The sequence below is a fragment of the Denticeps clupeoides genome, chromosome 11, assembly GCF_900700375.1.
Source record: "Denticeps clupeoides chromosome 11, fDenClu1.1, whole genome shotgun sequence".
In the NCBI taxonomy this organism is placed as follows: Eukaryota; Metazoa; Chordata; class Actinopteri; order Clupeiformes; family Denticipitidae; genus Denticeps; species Denticeps clupeoides.
In genome coordinates this window covers 10,334,230-10,347,417 of record NC_041717.1, presented here as the reverse complement: position 1 = coordinate 10,347,417, position 13,188 = coordinate 10,334,230, and the positions used below count along the sequence as shown (strand labels likewise).

Sequence of the window (13,188 nt, the reverse complement as noted above, 5' to 3'; positions counted from 1 at the left end):
GAAAAATGTAAGGTAGCAGAGAGCAGAGAGACATGCATAATAAAAAAACACACACACAACACAGAGTGTCTTAAAACAACAATGTATTCAACAATGGCTTGATACATATATGGTTAAAAGACACCTGACATTTACTTGTCCTTTCTTCGAAACAAAAGCTTTAAATGCCCCGACACCCTGGAGAAATGACAGATATATGGCATCAAGGCATGTCTTTTTTCACACATGAAATGACATTTGACAGGGAAAAATTATATTGGAGTGTACCTTTTTGTTCATAAGGCTCACAAGAGGAACATAAAACATTTCTCCCTCTCATCAAATCTCACAAGCTTGTAGCATCCACTAATTCAGCTATCAACAAACAGTTGAACATGTGGTTTGAAATGAAATCCACCACATTTGACCATACAGTATGTCAAAACATTAAAGACTGTCATTAAACTGACTGTGCGAGAGGGCTACAGGCCTAAATTTCCAGAATGAACCGCATGACCAATTATTCAAAAGCACATCCTGACCAGTGCAATGTGTGTTACCTGCAGGAGCTACGCTTAAACTCCAGTGGGCTGTGTATAAAGTAAAAACTGTGTGGTCCCACGTGTCGCCTCATTCATTAAATATCTGAAAAAATATGACATGCAAGGAATATATTCAGAGGAAATAAGGTTAAGCGCTGAGTTAAGAATTATGATACAAAAGTTCAGTTTAGTCCCTCTCAGTATTTTTTCCTACACAGCATGTTAGCCAAAAATCACTGATCACGTAACACAATTATTAGAAGTGCTGAAAAAATGTAAATACGCACTAAAATGCCTGTCTCAAAAGCAAAAAAACAGCTAAGCTGGGTGGTTTATTATGTTTAGAAATTGACATCCACTGTACAAAATAAAAAAAGAATTACTTGGAGCCACTGCATTTGATAAATTGAATTTAATCTAGGTCTCAGAAAAACACAATAAGGTGTAAGACAAACCATGAAACATCTGAATCAATACAGGATCTGCAGGTTCTCCTTATTCGTGTAACTGGTGAAGAAACTGCACCACAGAAAAAAATGAATTTGCTTTTTGAAAAAAATGTAGACATATCAGACATTATTTTAATGCCCATTACAGTTAAAATGTATGTACATCTTCAGAACCCTATTGTTTAACAAAAATCATCTTGTTCACCCTAACAGCTCTAATATATTCCAAACCAAATCTCCGCTGCTTGTTAGGTCATTATCAATTAACTAATTTAATTGGTTTACTTTTTCTGTCCAGTGCTCTCCAAAGCAAGATCAGCTAGAATTCATCCGAGCAGCTTGTCATTTTCGGTGCACATTTTCATACCGAATGTGGATCTATCGATGTTTCTGTAATGTGAACAGGACTCGAGACGTCCAGTGATGCAACCTGACTGGTTCTGTAAAGCTTAGAGGAAGCGAGACTACCCTGAGAATGGTTCTAAAACGTGGGAAAGCCTGCCAGACCAGAACCCGGCTTTTGTGTGTTTGGTTAATATATCTGTACACTCTATTTCAATATAATCAGCACACAAATGTCAATATCCTAAGATATTATTTTTCTGTAAATGTGTAATATTTATATATCTATACATATATAATTCCAATCCTCTGTACTATTAAGACAAGTGCAAGGTTTTTTTTGTACTACCAACTTTAACAATACATTAAAGGCAAAGACTCATGAAACACTAAATTAATTTTCAATATTTGAACTTTTCTTGGTTATTTACGTCTAAGTGCTGTAAGTATTTTTCTTACGAGGTATTGCAGATCTATAAATATTGTTAACCAGAGTATTTAACAGAGGAGAGCACAGTAGTTGGGGTGTCAGCATGACAAAAAAAAAAAAGTTCAGTGGCCAGCACCCAGATAGCCGCAAGTATTTAAATCAGATCACGTCACAGTAAACCAGGTAGAAACTTTTGGTATAAACAAATGCTTAGACTAAACAAGTGCAAATGACATATGGCTTATGGCTGATGTAATTAATCCATTTATATTTAGTGATCGGTATAATGGTTCACATATCTGAGAAAAAGAGGTTTACTGCAATAGTGCCATTTACAACTCAAAAGAGTTTGTTGTTGAGATGAAGGACCAGCATACATACACAATCTCATCTTTCACATACATCCATGTATCCCCAAATCTCCCCACTGTCTCAAGGGTGTGACCAGTCTGTTATGAATATTCATTTTCCACGTTTTTATTAATTTACCTTGTCGGTATATTTAACTTCCAGTAGTTCATTTTTACAAGCCTCTTGGACAAGCCACAAAAGACCATAACATTATGCCTTCCTTCCATCTCTTCATTGACAAAACAATATTAAAGATTGTAGGGGCTCTGGTTTAAAGGGGCATTGTGGGAGGGAGAAGAGTGTGAGAGGTACATGTGAAGAACGTACATCAGAAAGGACAACCAATGTGCTCTGCACAAGCTTAGCCTGTATGTCTTCAGACATAAAGAGAGAAAGAGAAATATATTAGCATGCTTACACTGCGCGTCGGGTAAATCCCTCCCAATTCTTACATCGCTACTCTTTGAGCCTTGTTTTACAATGTCTTACATTATTAATCCAGACCTTTGGGCAGAAGTGTGCACAGTAGGGATCAGATCTTGGGCCCACACTGCCATGTGCATTAACATAGCTCGAGGTAAAACAGACATGTTTTTTTGCCTGTTAAGTATGAGCCAGTGCTTCAGTGGGGCAATGGGGTCAGCATATTAAAAAAAGAACAATTTAAATAAACAAAGGAAGATAAAAAAAAAAATCTCAATTTCAGGTGAATGAATGAAATCACTCACCGCAAAAGCACACACAGGCCTCATCTGTTTCATTTATTCAAACCTCGGAGTGTGAATAAATGAGAAAACAACTTCACTGAAAGAATTCTACAAATGTTTTTTTTTTTAACATTTTTTCGTTCTTGTTTTTTTTTTTTTTTTTTTTTTTTTTTACTTTTTTTCCACTTTTTAAGCTCAAGTATATCACAGGTGACTAACTATAGAGGGTAAGTTGAGTACCATGCTACATCTTGTTCAGAGAAGGCTATTGCAGACAATCCTACAACACGTACAACCACACATTATACGCTTGTGTTACAAATGTTCCAAAACATATCACCAAGAAACTAAGTACATACGTGATGTTCACAAATTTTTTTTTAGAGTCTTTCAAGGACTATCCCTCGATTAACACTTGTTTCTTTTTTTCCCCCTGGTTACTTTACCTTTACTGTCCCGTCTTACAGACAAAATCTGAAAAATTGCTATTCAAAAAGTAGCAAATTTTGGTCAGCGTCTTTTTTTGTTTAAATAAGTATAGTGCTTTTTTTAAAATGGCTTAAGACAGAGGTCTTTATAATCTCACCCAGTGGCAATCTACAGGACTTCAGTGTGCATTTTATGACACCATAGCTGCAAAGTCTTCATGAGTTTTTCTTTTCTCCTCCTCTTCCGTTGTTTAAAACACAACAGCTAGTGCTGTTACACATATTTCAAAGTATGATCCTTTTATCAAAATACCTAAAATGCGTTTATAAATTGATTTTATTTTCTCTTTTCATGCCTTAAAAATCCTCAGAAGTTAGCATGAGCAGGCTTTTTGTTTTTCCTTTTTCTCAGTCTTTTGTTCCCTGTGAGGAGCAGTCATTCCAAGGAGCTGTGAGCCAGGTTCTGAGATACGGGAATGATCACCTTTTCCACAGCTTCCTGATAGTTCTCAAGAGTTTTTAGAGAGCGTTCTTTTGAGAACCTAAAACTCCCACTCTAAGGTCTCCTCGCGGTTGGCGGCTCGCTCTAGCCGGTGGATGATGTTGTTGAGGTTGGCCATTTTCTCATTGCGCCTCTGAGTGCTCTTATTGAGTTTCGGGTTGTGCAGGGCGGGGAGGTCCAGGCTATAGTTGGGTACGGACGGTGGCTCCATACTGTGGTTGGTGCTAGGTGCAGAAGAGTTGGGCAGGGATGGTGAGATGGGGGCTGAGGAGGACGGGATAGGGGAGACGGACATCATGAGGCCGGGGGAGGAGGCAGCCGAGGGTGAGTTGAGGGACACCTCCAAGCTGCTGCGACATGACTCAGATGAAGCTTTGAAGCTGACCGGGTCCACTGGTGACTTGGCTGGGTCTTCCCCATCGTGGGGTGCCAGGCTGGCCCTCTGGTGGCCATCTGTGGATGGCGCACCAGCGAACAGGCCCTGAGCCTGGCTGCTGGCCGCATCATCCCCTCTTACGCTCTGAGTGCGGTGCTGAGTGCCTGTTAGTGATAACTCCCTGAAGTTAGCTGCCTGGTCCTCCCGTTGACTCTTCAGCTCGGTGAAGTGCTTTGCCATGGAGTACTGCTTGGCCTTGGAATGCCTATTGCTTGTCTCCTCGTCCCCTGAACCTTCCACCTCTGGCTCGGCAGTTTCCTGCTTAACGTTGAGTTGCCGCACCCTGGTTGCCACGTGATGGCTGCGACCTCTTGGGTGCTGCTTCCTGTCATCACCTTCAGAGACAGGACTATGGGAGGTGGGAGTAGAGCAGTTGGTGGGCTCGGCGTCAGTGTCGTTATCTTGAAGGCCTTCCATGAGTACCTCCCTTCGCATCCTTGACCTGCTGGGACATTCACAAACACGGCCACTCAAAAACAGACCGATACATATGTTAACCACATCACCTTCAAGTGAATTTGCATAGTATTGTGGTTATTTTTGATGCACTGTATAAGACATGGAACGTTGTAGGCTATGTGAGAGCTGTCAATCATCATCATGGGCTCCTGCCATATAAAACTTTAAAGTTGACATGAAAATTTAACATTAATAAGAGTTCCCCTAGCCTGCCTATGGTGCTGCAGTGGCTAGATATGGCAATATGAATAAAGAGTGCTTTGGTCATTCTGCTTTGCTGATCAGAAAATCGGCAGCTCAGATGATCAGATCTGGAATTTCTCCCTTTATGACATCGTAAGGGGAAAGGTTACCTCCCATTTCTCAAGCTTTTTTCCACCCACTCACCTAAAACATTATCTAGATTGACTGCCATGGCTTCCAAATGTGCAAAGCATTACAGTTGCTCGGTGATGTAAAAATGAGCAAAATTATTTTTTTTTCTAAAGAACCAGTGTGTTAATTAAATTTTTTGTGGAAAAACTCAGACGCTGTCTTTCTGTCTGTGACTAACATTGTTGTTGGTGAATGGTGTTGATGACGTAATTTCCGCGTATGCCTGCTCACTTCTATAGGCCGCTCTCCTCCTCGTTCCCGTCTCTCTCCTCCTCATTAGCATTTAAAGCTAGACACACCAAAATGGCGCGTCCTGGGGAAATATCATTGTGTGACTGGCTAAAAGTGGCTTTAATTCTGCAGAAGGCTGAATATCGGAAAGAGACTTCAGATTGGGGACCACTAAGACTGATATAAAATGTTTAAAATGTTCATTATAAAACAACAATCATCATTATAAAAACAAGTCAAAACATTCTGGCCCTATTTGTGTATGTGCTTGTGTATGAGGTCATATCACGAAAGTTTATAACAATACAGTGTTGTTTAGTTATAAAAACACAGTGTGTGTTTCACTGAGACATTGTTCAGTTGGTTATTATAAAAATAACGCAGGATGAGCATTTATCACCTGTTGCGGAGACAATCACCACACAATCAGGCAGGTTGAATAAAAGAGCTTGCAGTTGTCAAATTATGAGGGAAAGCAGGGAAGACTTCATCCTGACCTGTAGTTGTGAAACCAGTTGATGACTGTGTTGGTTTTGAGGTGGAGCTGAGAGGCCAACATCTCGATGGTGTGCTGGGAGGGGTACGGCTCCTGGAGGTAGGCCTTCCGAAGTGCCTCCTTCTCCTCAGCGGCCAGCACCACCCTGGGTTTCTTGGCCTGGTTGAAGGAGCAGAGCTCCAGGGGGGTCATCGCTGGGCTTACACAGTCTGAGCGAGCTCCGGGGGAGTCACTGTCAGAGCCCGGGCTGAGCAACCCGTACCGTCGCTTCAGGTAAGCTGCAGTGGAATAGAAACACTATTCACTATTATGAATAAAAAAGCAAATATACCATTCAAGGGTTTCCACAAACATCCTGCAAATTACATTTCACATTAACGCACACACACGCTCGTCTTATCTAGGCTACATTCACTAAAATGACCATGTACTGTACAGTATAAATTGCATTTAGTTTCAACAAACAAGCCCTGCCAGCTTGCCAATGGGAGCCCATGCAACGGTAGATGTACAGTAAAAGGCATGCTGGGCCACAGACCTTTCTTCTCCATCTTCTTCATGTCCCTCAGCTTGTCGATGTTGTAGGGGTCATTGAGCCAAAGCTGCATCCGAACAAAAGGCTCGCGACCCTTCAGGCTGAGCTTGTGCCAGGGCTTGGGCCGAGAGAGCAGGTCTGACACGGAACCTTGGGTCAGGCCCAGTATGCTTTCACCGAAGAGACGCTGGCCTGCACAAGCAAAGAGAGTGCAGATCGTCAGGCCAACTATGCTGCTTTACACCTTTATTGGAATGTGAATCAATTATTGTTTCGTCATAGCATCATTTCAATCAAACGTCATTAATATTTAGCAGATGCTGACAGACGTGAGAGGGAGAATTTGCAGAGAACTGGAACGCTTATTATAATTGTGCACACACACACACACACACACACAGAACTCACCCAGATTATTGTCTGTCAGCACCTCTTTCACCCTCTTGGTGATGGCATAGGTGTCCAGTTCTGGAGACATGGCCACCAGCTCCTGAATGCCCAATGGGGTGTGAGGTTGCTGCACAGGCTGCAGGCCGGGTGTGCACTTGCCCCCCGGGGGCTCGGTGTGAGGGTGGGAATGAGGATGGGGGTACTGGTTCTCCTTGCTGCTTTCCAGTGTCAGGCTGACTGGCTCAGCCGGCAGGGTGGGATGGGTCTCCTCAGGACTTGGGGGTGGAGATGGCGAGGACTGGGTGGTGATGGGACTTTTTTCTGCAAAAGAAGCTGAATGTAAAGGTACATCATCGCTGGGTGACTTGAGCTCCCAATAGAATTAAGGTAGCTCACAATTTCAAAAACATCCTTATGCCTAATTCAAAACATAACAAGTTCCGGCACAATTATACAAGTATATGTAATGACAAATATGAGAATGTAAGAAAATGCATTGCTTTTATAGATTTCGAAATGACAAGAATATTCACAATGCTTTCTGTGTAAATCAACAAAATATTGTTTGATGAAAATTCAAGAACAATGTTGGCCAAACAAACCCACAACTGAAGAATAAGTAATTTGTTTCTTAAAGCTTATAACAATTGTTAAAAGCTTTTTTACAATTAGTTTCATTATTTTTGAAACAATAGGAGTGATCTTATATTCAAGGTCATCCTATATTTAAAACAATATGGTATGTGCAACAGTTCTAAAAATTAAATGCTTTTGTTATATCTGAATTTTTTTTTTGTTATATTCTGTTTTTGTGGTGTATTGAAGTATAATTACAAGCAGTTTAAAATGCTTTTATTAACAATTACATCAAGTTTATGCAAAGAGTCAATATTTGCAGTGTTTATAAAGACCTCTGCCACTTCTGGGCCAAATCCTGACTGACTGATCAGTGCTTGGAGTTTGTCAGATTTTGTGGGTTTTTGTTTGTCCACCCGCCTCTTGAGGATTGACCACAAATTCTCAATTGGATTAATGTCCGGGGAGTTTCCTGGCCATGGACCCAAAATTTCTATGTTTTGTTCCCCGAGCCACTTAGTTTTCACTTTGGACTTATGGCGCGGTGCTCCATCATGCTGGAAAAGCCTGTCAGGATCCGGTCCGAAATGGGGGTTACTCCGGTCCGGATCAGGATCAGGATCCGGACCGGAGTTTAATTGTTGTCCTGTGTAATGTTCCCTAATCGTTTTCACCTGTGTTTAATTGTATAAAGCTGCCCTGTTCGTTTCTGTTCGCGGTCAGGTCTTTAACGTTATGTTCCATGCGGGCATGACACGGCGGGTGAACGGAGAGGAGTGACGAGGAGTGACGAGGAGTGACGAGGAGTGACGAGGAGTGACGAGGAGTGACGAGGAGTGACGAGGAGTGACGAGGAGTGACGAGGAATGACGAGGACACTTTCACCTGACATCACGGAACAGGGGTTTAATGGTGAATCACAAGACAGGGGAGACGTCCGAGACGTAGACACTGGTGAACACGGAACATAACTTCAAAGACCTGACAGCGGACAGAAACGAACAGGGCAGCTTTATACAATTAACACAGGTGAGAACGATTAGGGAACATTACACAGGACAACAATGAAACTCCGGTCCGGATCCTGATCCGGACCGGAGTAACCCCCATTTCGGACCGGATCCTGACAAAGGCATTGTTCTTCACCAAACTCTTCTTGGATGTTTGGGAGAAGTTGCTGTCGGAGGATGTGTTTGTACCACTCTTTATTCATGGCTGTGTTCTTGGGCAAAATTGTGAGTGAGCCCACTCCCTTGGATGGGAATGGTCTCAAGAAGCTTTACTGTTGGCACGAGACAGGACTTATCCTGGCACCTTATCTCCTCTGAACAATAATTTTTCAGATTCTCTGGCCTAAACAGAGAAAGTGACTTTACCCCAGTCCTCAGCAGTCCAATCTCTGTAATCTCTGTTTGCAGAATATCAGTCTGTCCTGGAGGTTTTTCTTGGAGAGAAGTTGCTTCTTTGACACCAGGCCTTCCTCCAAAGGTCTTCACCTTACTGTCTGTGAAGATGCCATCACAACCACCTGCTGGCATTCCTGATCAAGCTCTGCACTGGTGGCACCCTGATCCCGCAGCTGATTCATCTTTAGGAGACGGTCCTGGCACTTGCTGGACTTTCTTGGGCACTCCAAAGCCTTCTTCACGTCACTTGAACGTCTCTCCTTGACATTTTAGCTGATCTGATAAATGGTTAATTTAGGTGCAATCTTAGTAGCAGCAATATCCTTGCCTGTGAAGCCCTTTTTATGCAACGCAATGATGACTGCACGTGTTTCCTTGAAGGTAACCATGGTTAACAGAGGAAGAACAATGATTTCAAGCATCACTCTCGTTTTAAAGCATCCAGTCTGCTATTCTAACTCAATAAGCCTGACAAAATGATCTCCAGTCTTGTGTTCCTCAACACTCTCACTTGTGTTAATGAGAGGATCACTAAAATGATCTCCACAGTTCCTTTTGTGGCAGGGCTGAAATGCAGTGGAAATGCATTTTTTTTGGGGGGGGTAAGATAATTTTCAAGGCAAAGAAGGACTTTGCAATTCATTTGATCACTCTTCATAACATTCTGGAGTATATGCAAATTGCCATAATAAAAACGGAAGCAGAAAACATCACCTGTGCCCAATCTGGACAGCCATTAAAAGCCTGGGACTCCGACCCTCTGCAGGGACGGCATTTTTGTGAATTTCAGCGTGAACTTGACCTGGCAACATTGATGTTTTGAGTTCTGGCAATCGGCACATGCCTGCGGGCAAGTTTGTGTTTTCCCCTTTTGTCTCACTTTTTTTCACCGTGTTTATTTGTGTTCCTTAATAAAATCCCTTTCCCAGTATGTCCTGTCTCTGCGCTTCCCTCCTCCGTCAGCTCGCCGTCGTGACAATTTCTGTTATTCTCAAACCCTTTGACCACGACTGTACAATGCAATTCAAAGGTTTATGGTCATTTCAAAATGTCCTTGTTTTTCCATGAAAATTAATACATGAAAGGGGTTTGAAAACAATTTTTTTTAAAAGTCTGAAATAATGGTGTAGTTCAATGAACATCTGCCGATGCACTAGATAATGTAATAGGTCCGTTTTATTGCTTCTTTAATCAGTGCAGCTATTCCAAAATTGAAAAGGGTTTTATAAATATCAATGGATTTTATATTCCATTGGAACACAGTGCTGTGATTGATAATGGAGCTTTCTAAATGTATACCGATATTGCATCATTAACAGCCATCTCTAGCTACTAGTCATTTACAGCATCAGTGTTGAGTTTTACCCCTTTGTTGTCTTTTAATGCAACAAACATTTGTTTCCTATCAAAAACAAGGACATTTCTATCTGACCCTAAGATTTTGAACAGTAGTTTATATAGAAGCCTTATGTAAGACTAGATTGAACTACTTAAAATTTGAGATGGCACAACATGGTATATATTTTCTATTATGTCCTTTTCATGTCCTGCATAGCTGAGGTGTTCTTTTCTTGTGGCTGATCAGAGCCTCTAATTGAGGAATAAGGAAGCACATTCAACTGTTCCCGTTTTGCATGAACAGAAATGGTATGAAAAGCAGAGCACTAAACAAGAAAGACCAGTCAGACTTTACATCACGCTGTTTTGTTTGGGCTGTAGCAGTTGTGACTGGGTTCGATACCTTGACTGTGGCTGTGGTTTGGCAGCTGGTTTAGACTATGACCCAACTGGTCCAGAAGCCATAGCTGCATGCGGATGAAAGGCTCTCTGCCCTTCTGGGTCAGCTTGCTCCAGGGTTTGGGCCGAGAGAGCATGTCACTCACGCTGCCCTGAGATAGGCCAAGCACCTGAAGTGATGAAGAGGGAAAGAGAATTTTAAGTAGAATCACAATACTATTTTTGTAGCTCAACTGCAAGAGATGGCTGCTTTATTAATTATCATTATAATCTGGTTCACAAATAATAGCATAGCAAATTAATAATAATTATAACTACAGCAGTCCACCTATAAATACTGTTTTAATAATAAACTGTAAGGGAATTACTAGGCAACAGAAGCCTGTAATCTGCAAAAGAATAATGATTAATTTTTCATGTTCCTGAGCTTCCCTAATACCATATTTAATTTTCCCAGCCTCATCAAAAGATTAATCAGCTTTACTGTTATATTAGGCAAAGCACATTTGGGTGCAATTCTGAGTGGAAATCAAATTTGACATGCTCTTCTCCTTCCCGCCACAAGATGGCAGAATAGCATAAGTTACAAAAGAAGAACTCACTGGGCTATTAATTTACTGATGCTGTGATTTATGTAGTACATCCTGACAAAAAGTGCAGTTTATGCAAGATTATCAACAAAATTCAGGGCAAATGTATAAATGCATTAAACAAAAAATGATCATAGGTTATTTAGTACCCAAGCAGGTTACAAATGTCACTTAAACTTATATAGCTCTAGCATGATCTATGACATAATTCATCAAATTGAAACAGAAGACTTGTTCCGCACATCACTGTAATCTAAAACATTAAATGTACTCTAGTATGACCAGTGTATAAAGCCAATGCTTTTTATGAATCCATAAGGATTCATAAAAAAAGCGGTTGTAAATGTAAAATCATAAATCAGCCCATTTATATGTCATTTTACTATAATTACTAATAAGAAAACAGGTTAAATATGTTAAATATGGTGCATTACAAAAACTCCAGAGAACGATATAATCAGCTGTGCCGATGATAAAACAGACCTTTTCCCCAAAGATCCGCTGGCAGATGCCGTTTTTGGCAAGTTTCTCCTTGACTTGCCGTGTGAGCTCGATGGTGTCCACCTCACGGTACATGTACATCTCATACTGTTCTGGTGTTAGAGGGGGTACAGTGGGCTTCAGAGTGCGAGGGATGTATGCTGGGTAGTAGGACACACGGCCCTGGCAGGCTGCTTCGCTGTTAGCTGACAGCTCCGGTTCCGATTTGACCTCCACTGAATGTCCTGACGCCCCACCAGCCTCATCCTCAGCCCCTGATGCCTCCTCTCCATTGGGAGGTCCGTCACCATTCTCTGCGCCTCGAACCCAAGGTCTGGGCAACCCTGAGTGCCCTGAAGAAGAAGAGGAAGAGAGGGAAGGGGAGACTGAGGTGAAGGGACGAGAGGAGTTGGCGACCACCGCTGTCACTCCACGTTCCGCAGACCAGTGTTGGTCAAAGTAGGTACCGGCCTCGCCGATCTCAGACTTGACTTTGCGGATTATGTTCTGGACGAAGGCGGCCGGGGAGAGGACGCTGAGGGGCGTCTGAGGGCTGCTGATGGGGTTTGCCCCACATACGGCCACCGCGCTGCCCTCTTCCTGCTTGATGAAGGTGGGCATGGGCGAACCATGCATGTTCTTGCTGGGCTCTGACAGGCCCAGGCGCTCTGCTGCCGACGCCCGGCCACAGGCCTCCATCTCCAGCAGGGCCTGCTGCTGGGCCTGCATCTCCCGCCGCGCCTGCTCCAGGATGCTCTTAATGGTGTCGTCAGAGCTGCTGCCACTTCCTCCGCCGGTGCTGCTCCTGCCAGATGAGCCACCCAGGGTGGACTTCCCATCTCCTGCACACCACACACACACGCACACGAATACACACACAACCATTCACGATACAACATACAAACACGTACATACACACAGACAGGAAATGTGGTTAAAAGGCACAGATAGTCATGTAATGTAATGTATGTAATTCATGTAATATATGAATTCACGGCAAAAAAGAGCACTGTGATTTTTCTTAATCATGTGATTAATCCTAAATTAATGAATACCACAGTACACACTCGATGTGCCAAGTAATTACTCCGCCTTGATAGAACCTGCTACTGAAATTAACCTCACGTCACTGTTGAAACAGGCACACTTTTACCACGTTTTAATTTGACATAATTTGATGTCACTTTCACAGCACAGACCTGCTGAGAGAACATCTAAAAACACCGCTTTCTGCGCTGTCGTACACCACCGCGGAGCTAAAAACGAGGTTCGAGGCCCATGACTGAGCATGTGCATTGGTTTTTGGGAGCCCGAGTGGACACCCACCTCCTCTCTGAGACTGAATCTCCTTCTTGGCCTGCTCTAGGATGTTCCTGATGGCGTCGTCTGACCCAGTTTCGGGAGTTCGGATTCGAGGAGTGATACTCCCTGCCACAGAGGGTAACGGGGAGAGACAGGGGGAGAGGGGTGGGGGAGGGATGAGAGAAAAAGAGGAGGTGTGAGGTGAGTGGGTTGGCTGATCAGAGACGAGTTCCAAGGCTTGCTTTTGACTGGAAGATCAATGGTTCTGCCTTTGAGAACTTTGGCATCTCGGAGGTTGCCACATGCGTGAAGCACGACTTTCAAAGGCGCCAAACCGGAGGAGGAAACAAAGTTAAAAGTATCACAACAAACAGAGAGGAGGAAGCATTTCAAGCTATAGGGGAGGAAAAATGGACCCAGATTTTTCACCAGGGGGTCCTTTCAG

At 42.8% G+C, this 13,188-nt stretch overlaps 1 protein-coding gene across 8 annotated transcripts in view; it reads right to left on the bottom strand.

The window, feature by feature from the left end:
* Positions 1–2,946: 2,946 nt before the first annotated feature.
* cux2b (cut-like homeobox 2b) overlaps positions 2,947–13,188 on the bottom strand; it is a 112,275-nt gene continuing 102,033 nt past the window's right edge. For 3 of the 8 annotated variants that reach the window (XM_028995332.1, XM_028995334.1, XM_028995336.1), the window contains exons 16-22: positions 12,768–12,869; positions 11,445–12,283; positions 10,376–10,541; positions 6,671–6,985; positions 6,266–6,454; positions 5,729–6,005; positions 2,947–4,611 (exon numbers count right to left, since the gene is read on the bottom strand). In XM_028995332.1, the coding sequence (XP_028851165.1) occupies positions 3,771–4,611; positions 5,729–6,005; positions 6,266–6,454; positions 6,671–6,985; positions 10,376–10,541; positions 11,445–12,283; positions 12,768–12,869 (2,729 nt within the window). In that variant the 3' untranslated portion in view covers positions 2,947–3,770. The remainder of the gene's footprint in view (positions 4,612–5,728; positions 6,006–6,265; positions 6,455–6,670; positions 6,986–10,375; positions 10,542–11,444; positions 12,284–12,767; positions 12,870–13,188) is intronic. The other 5 variants (XM_028995335.1, XM_028995339.1, XM_028995337.1 and 2 more) reach the window with 3 other exon arrangements.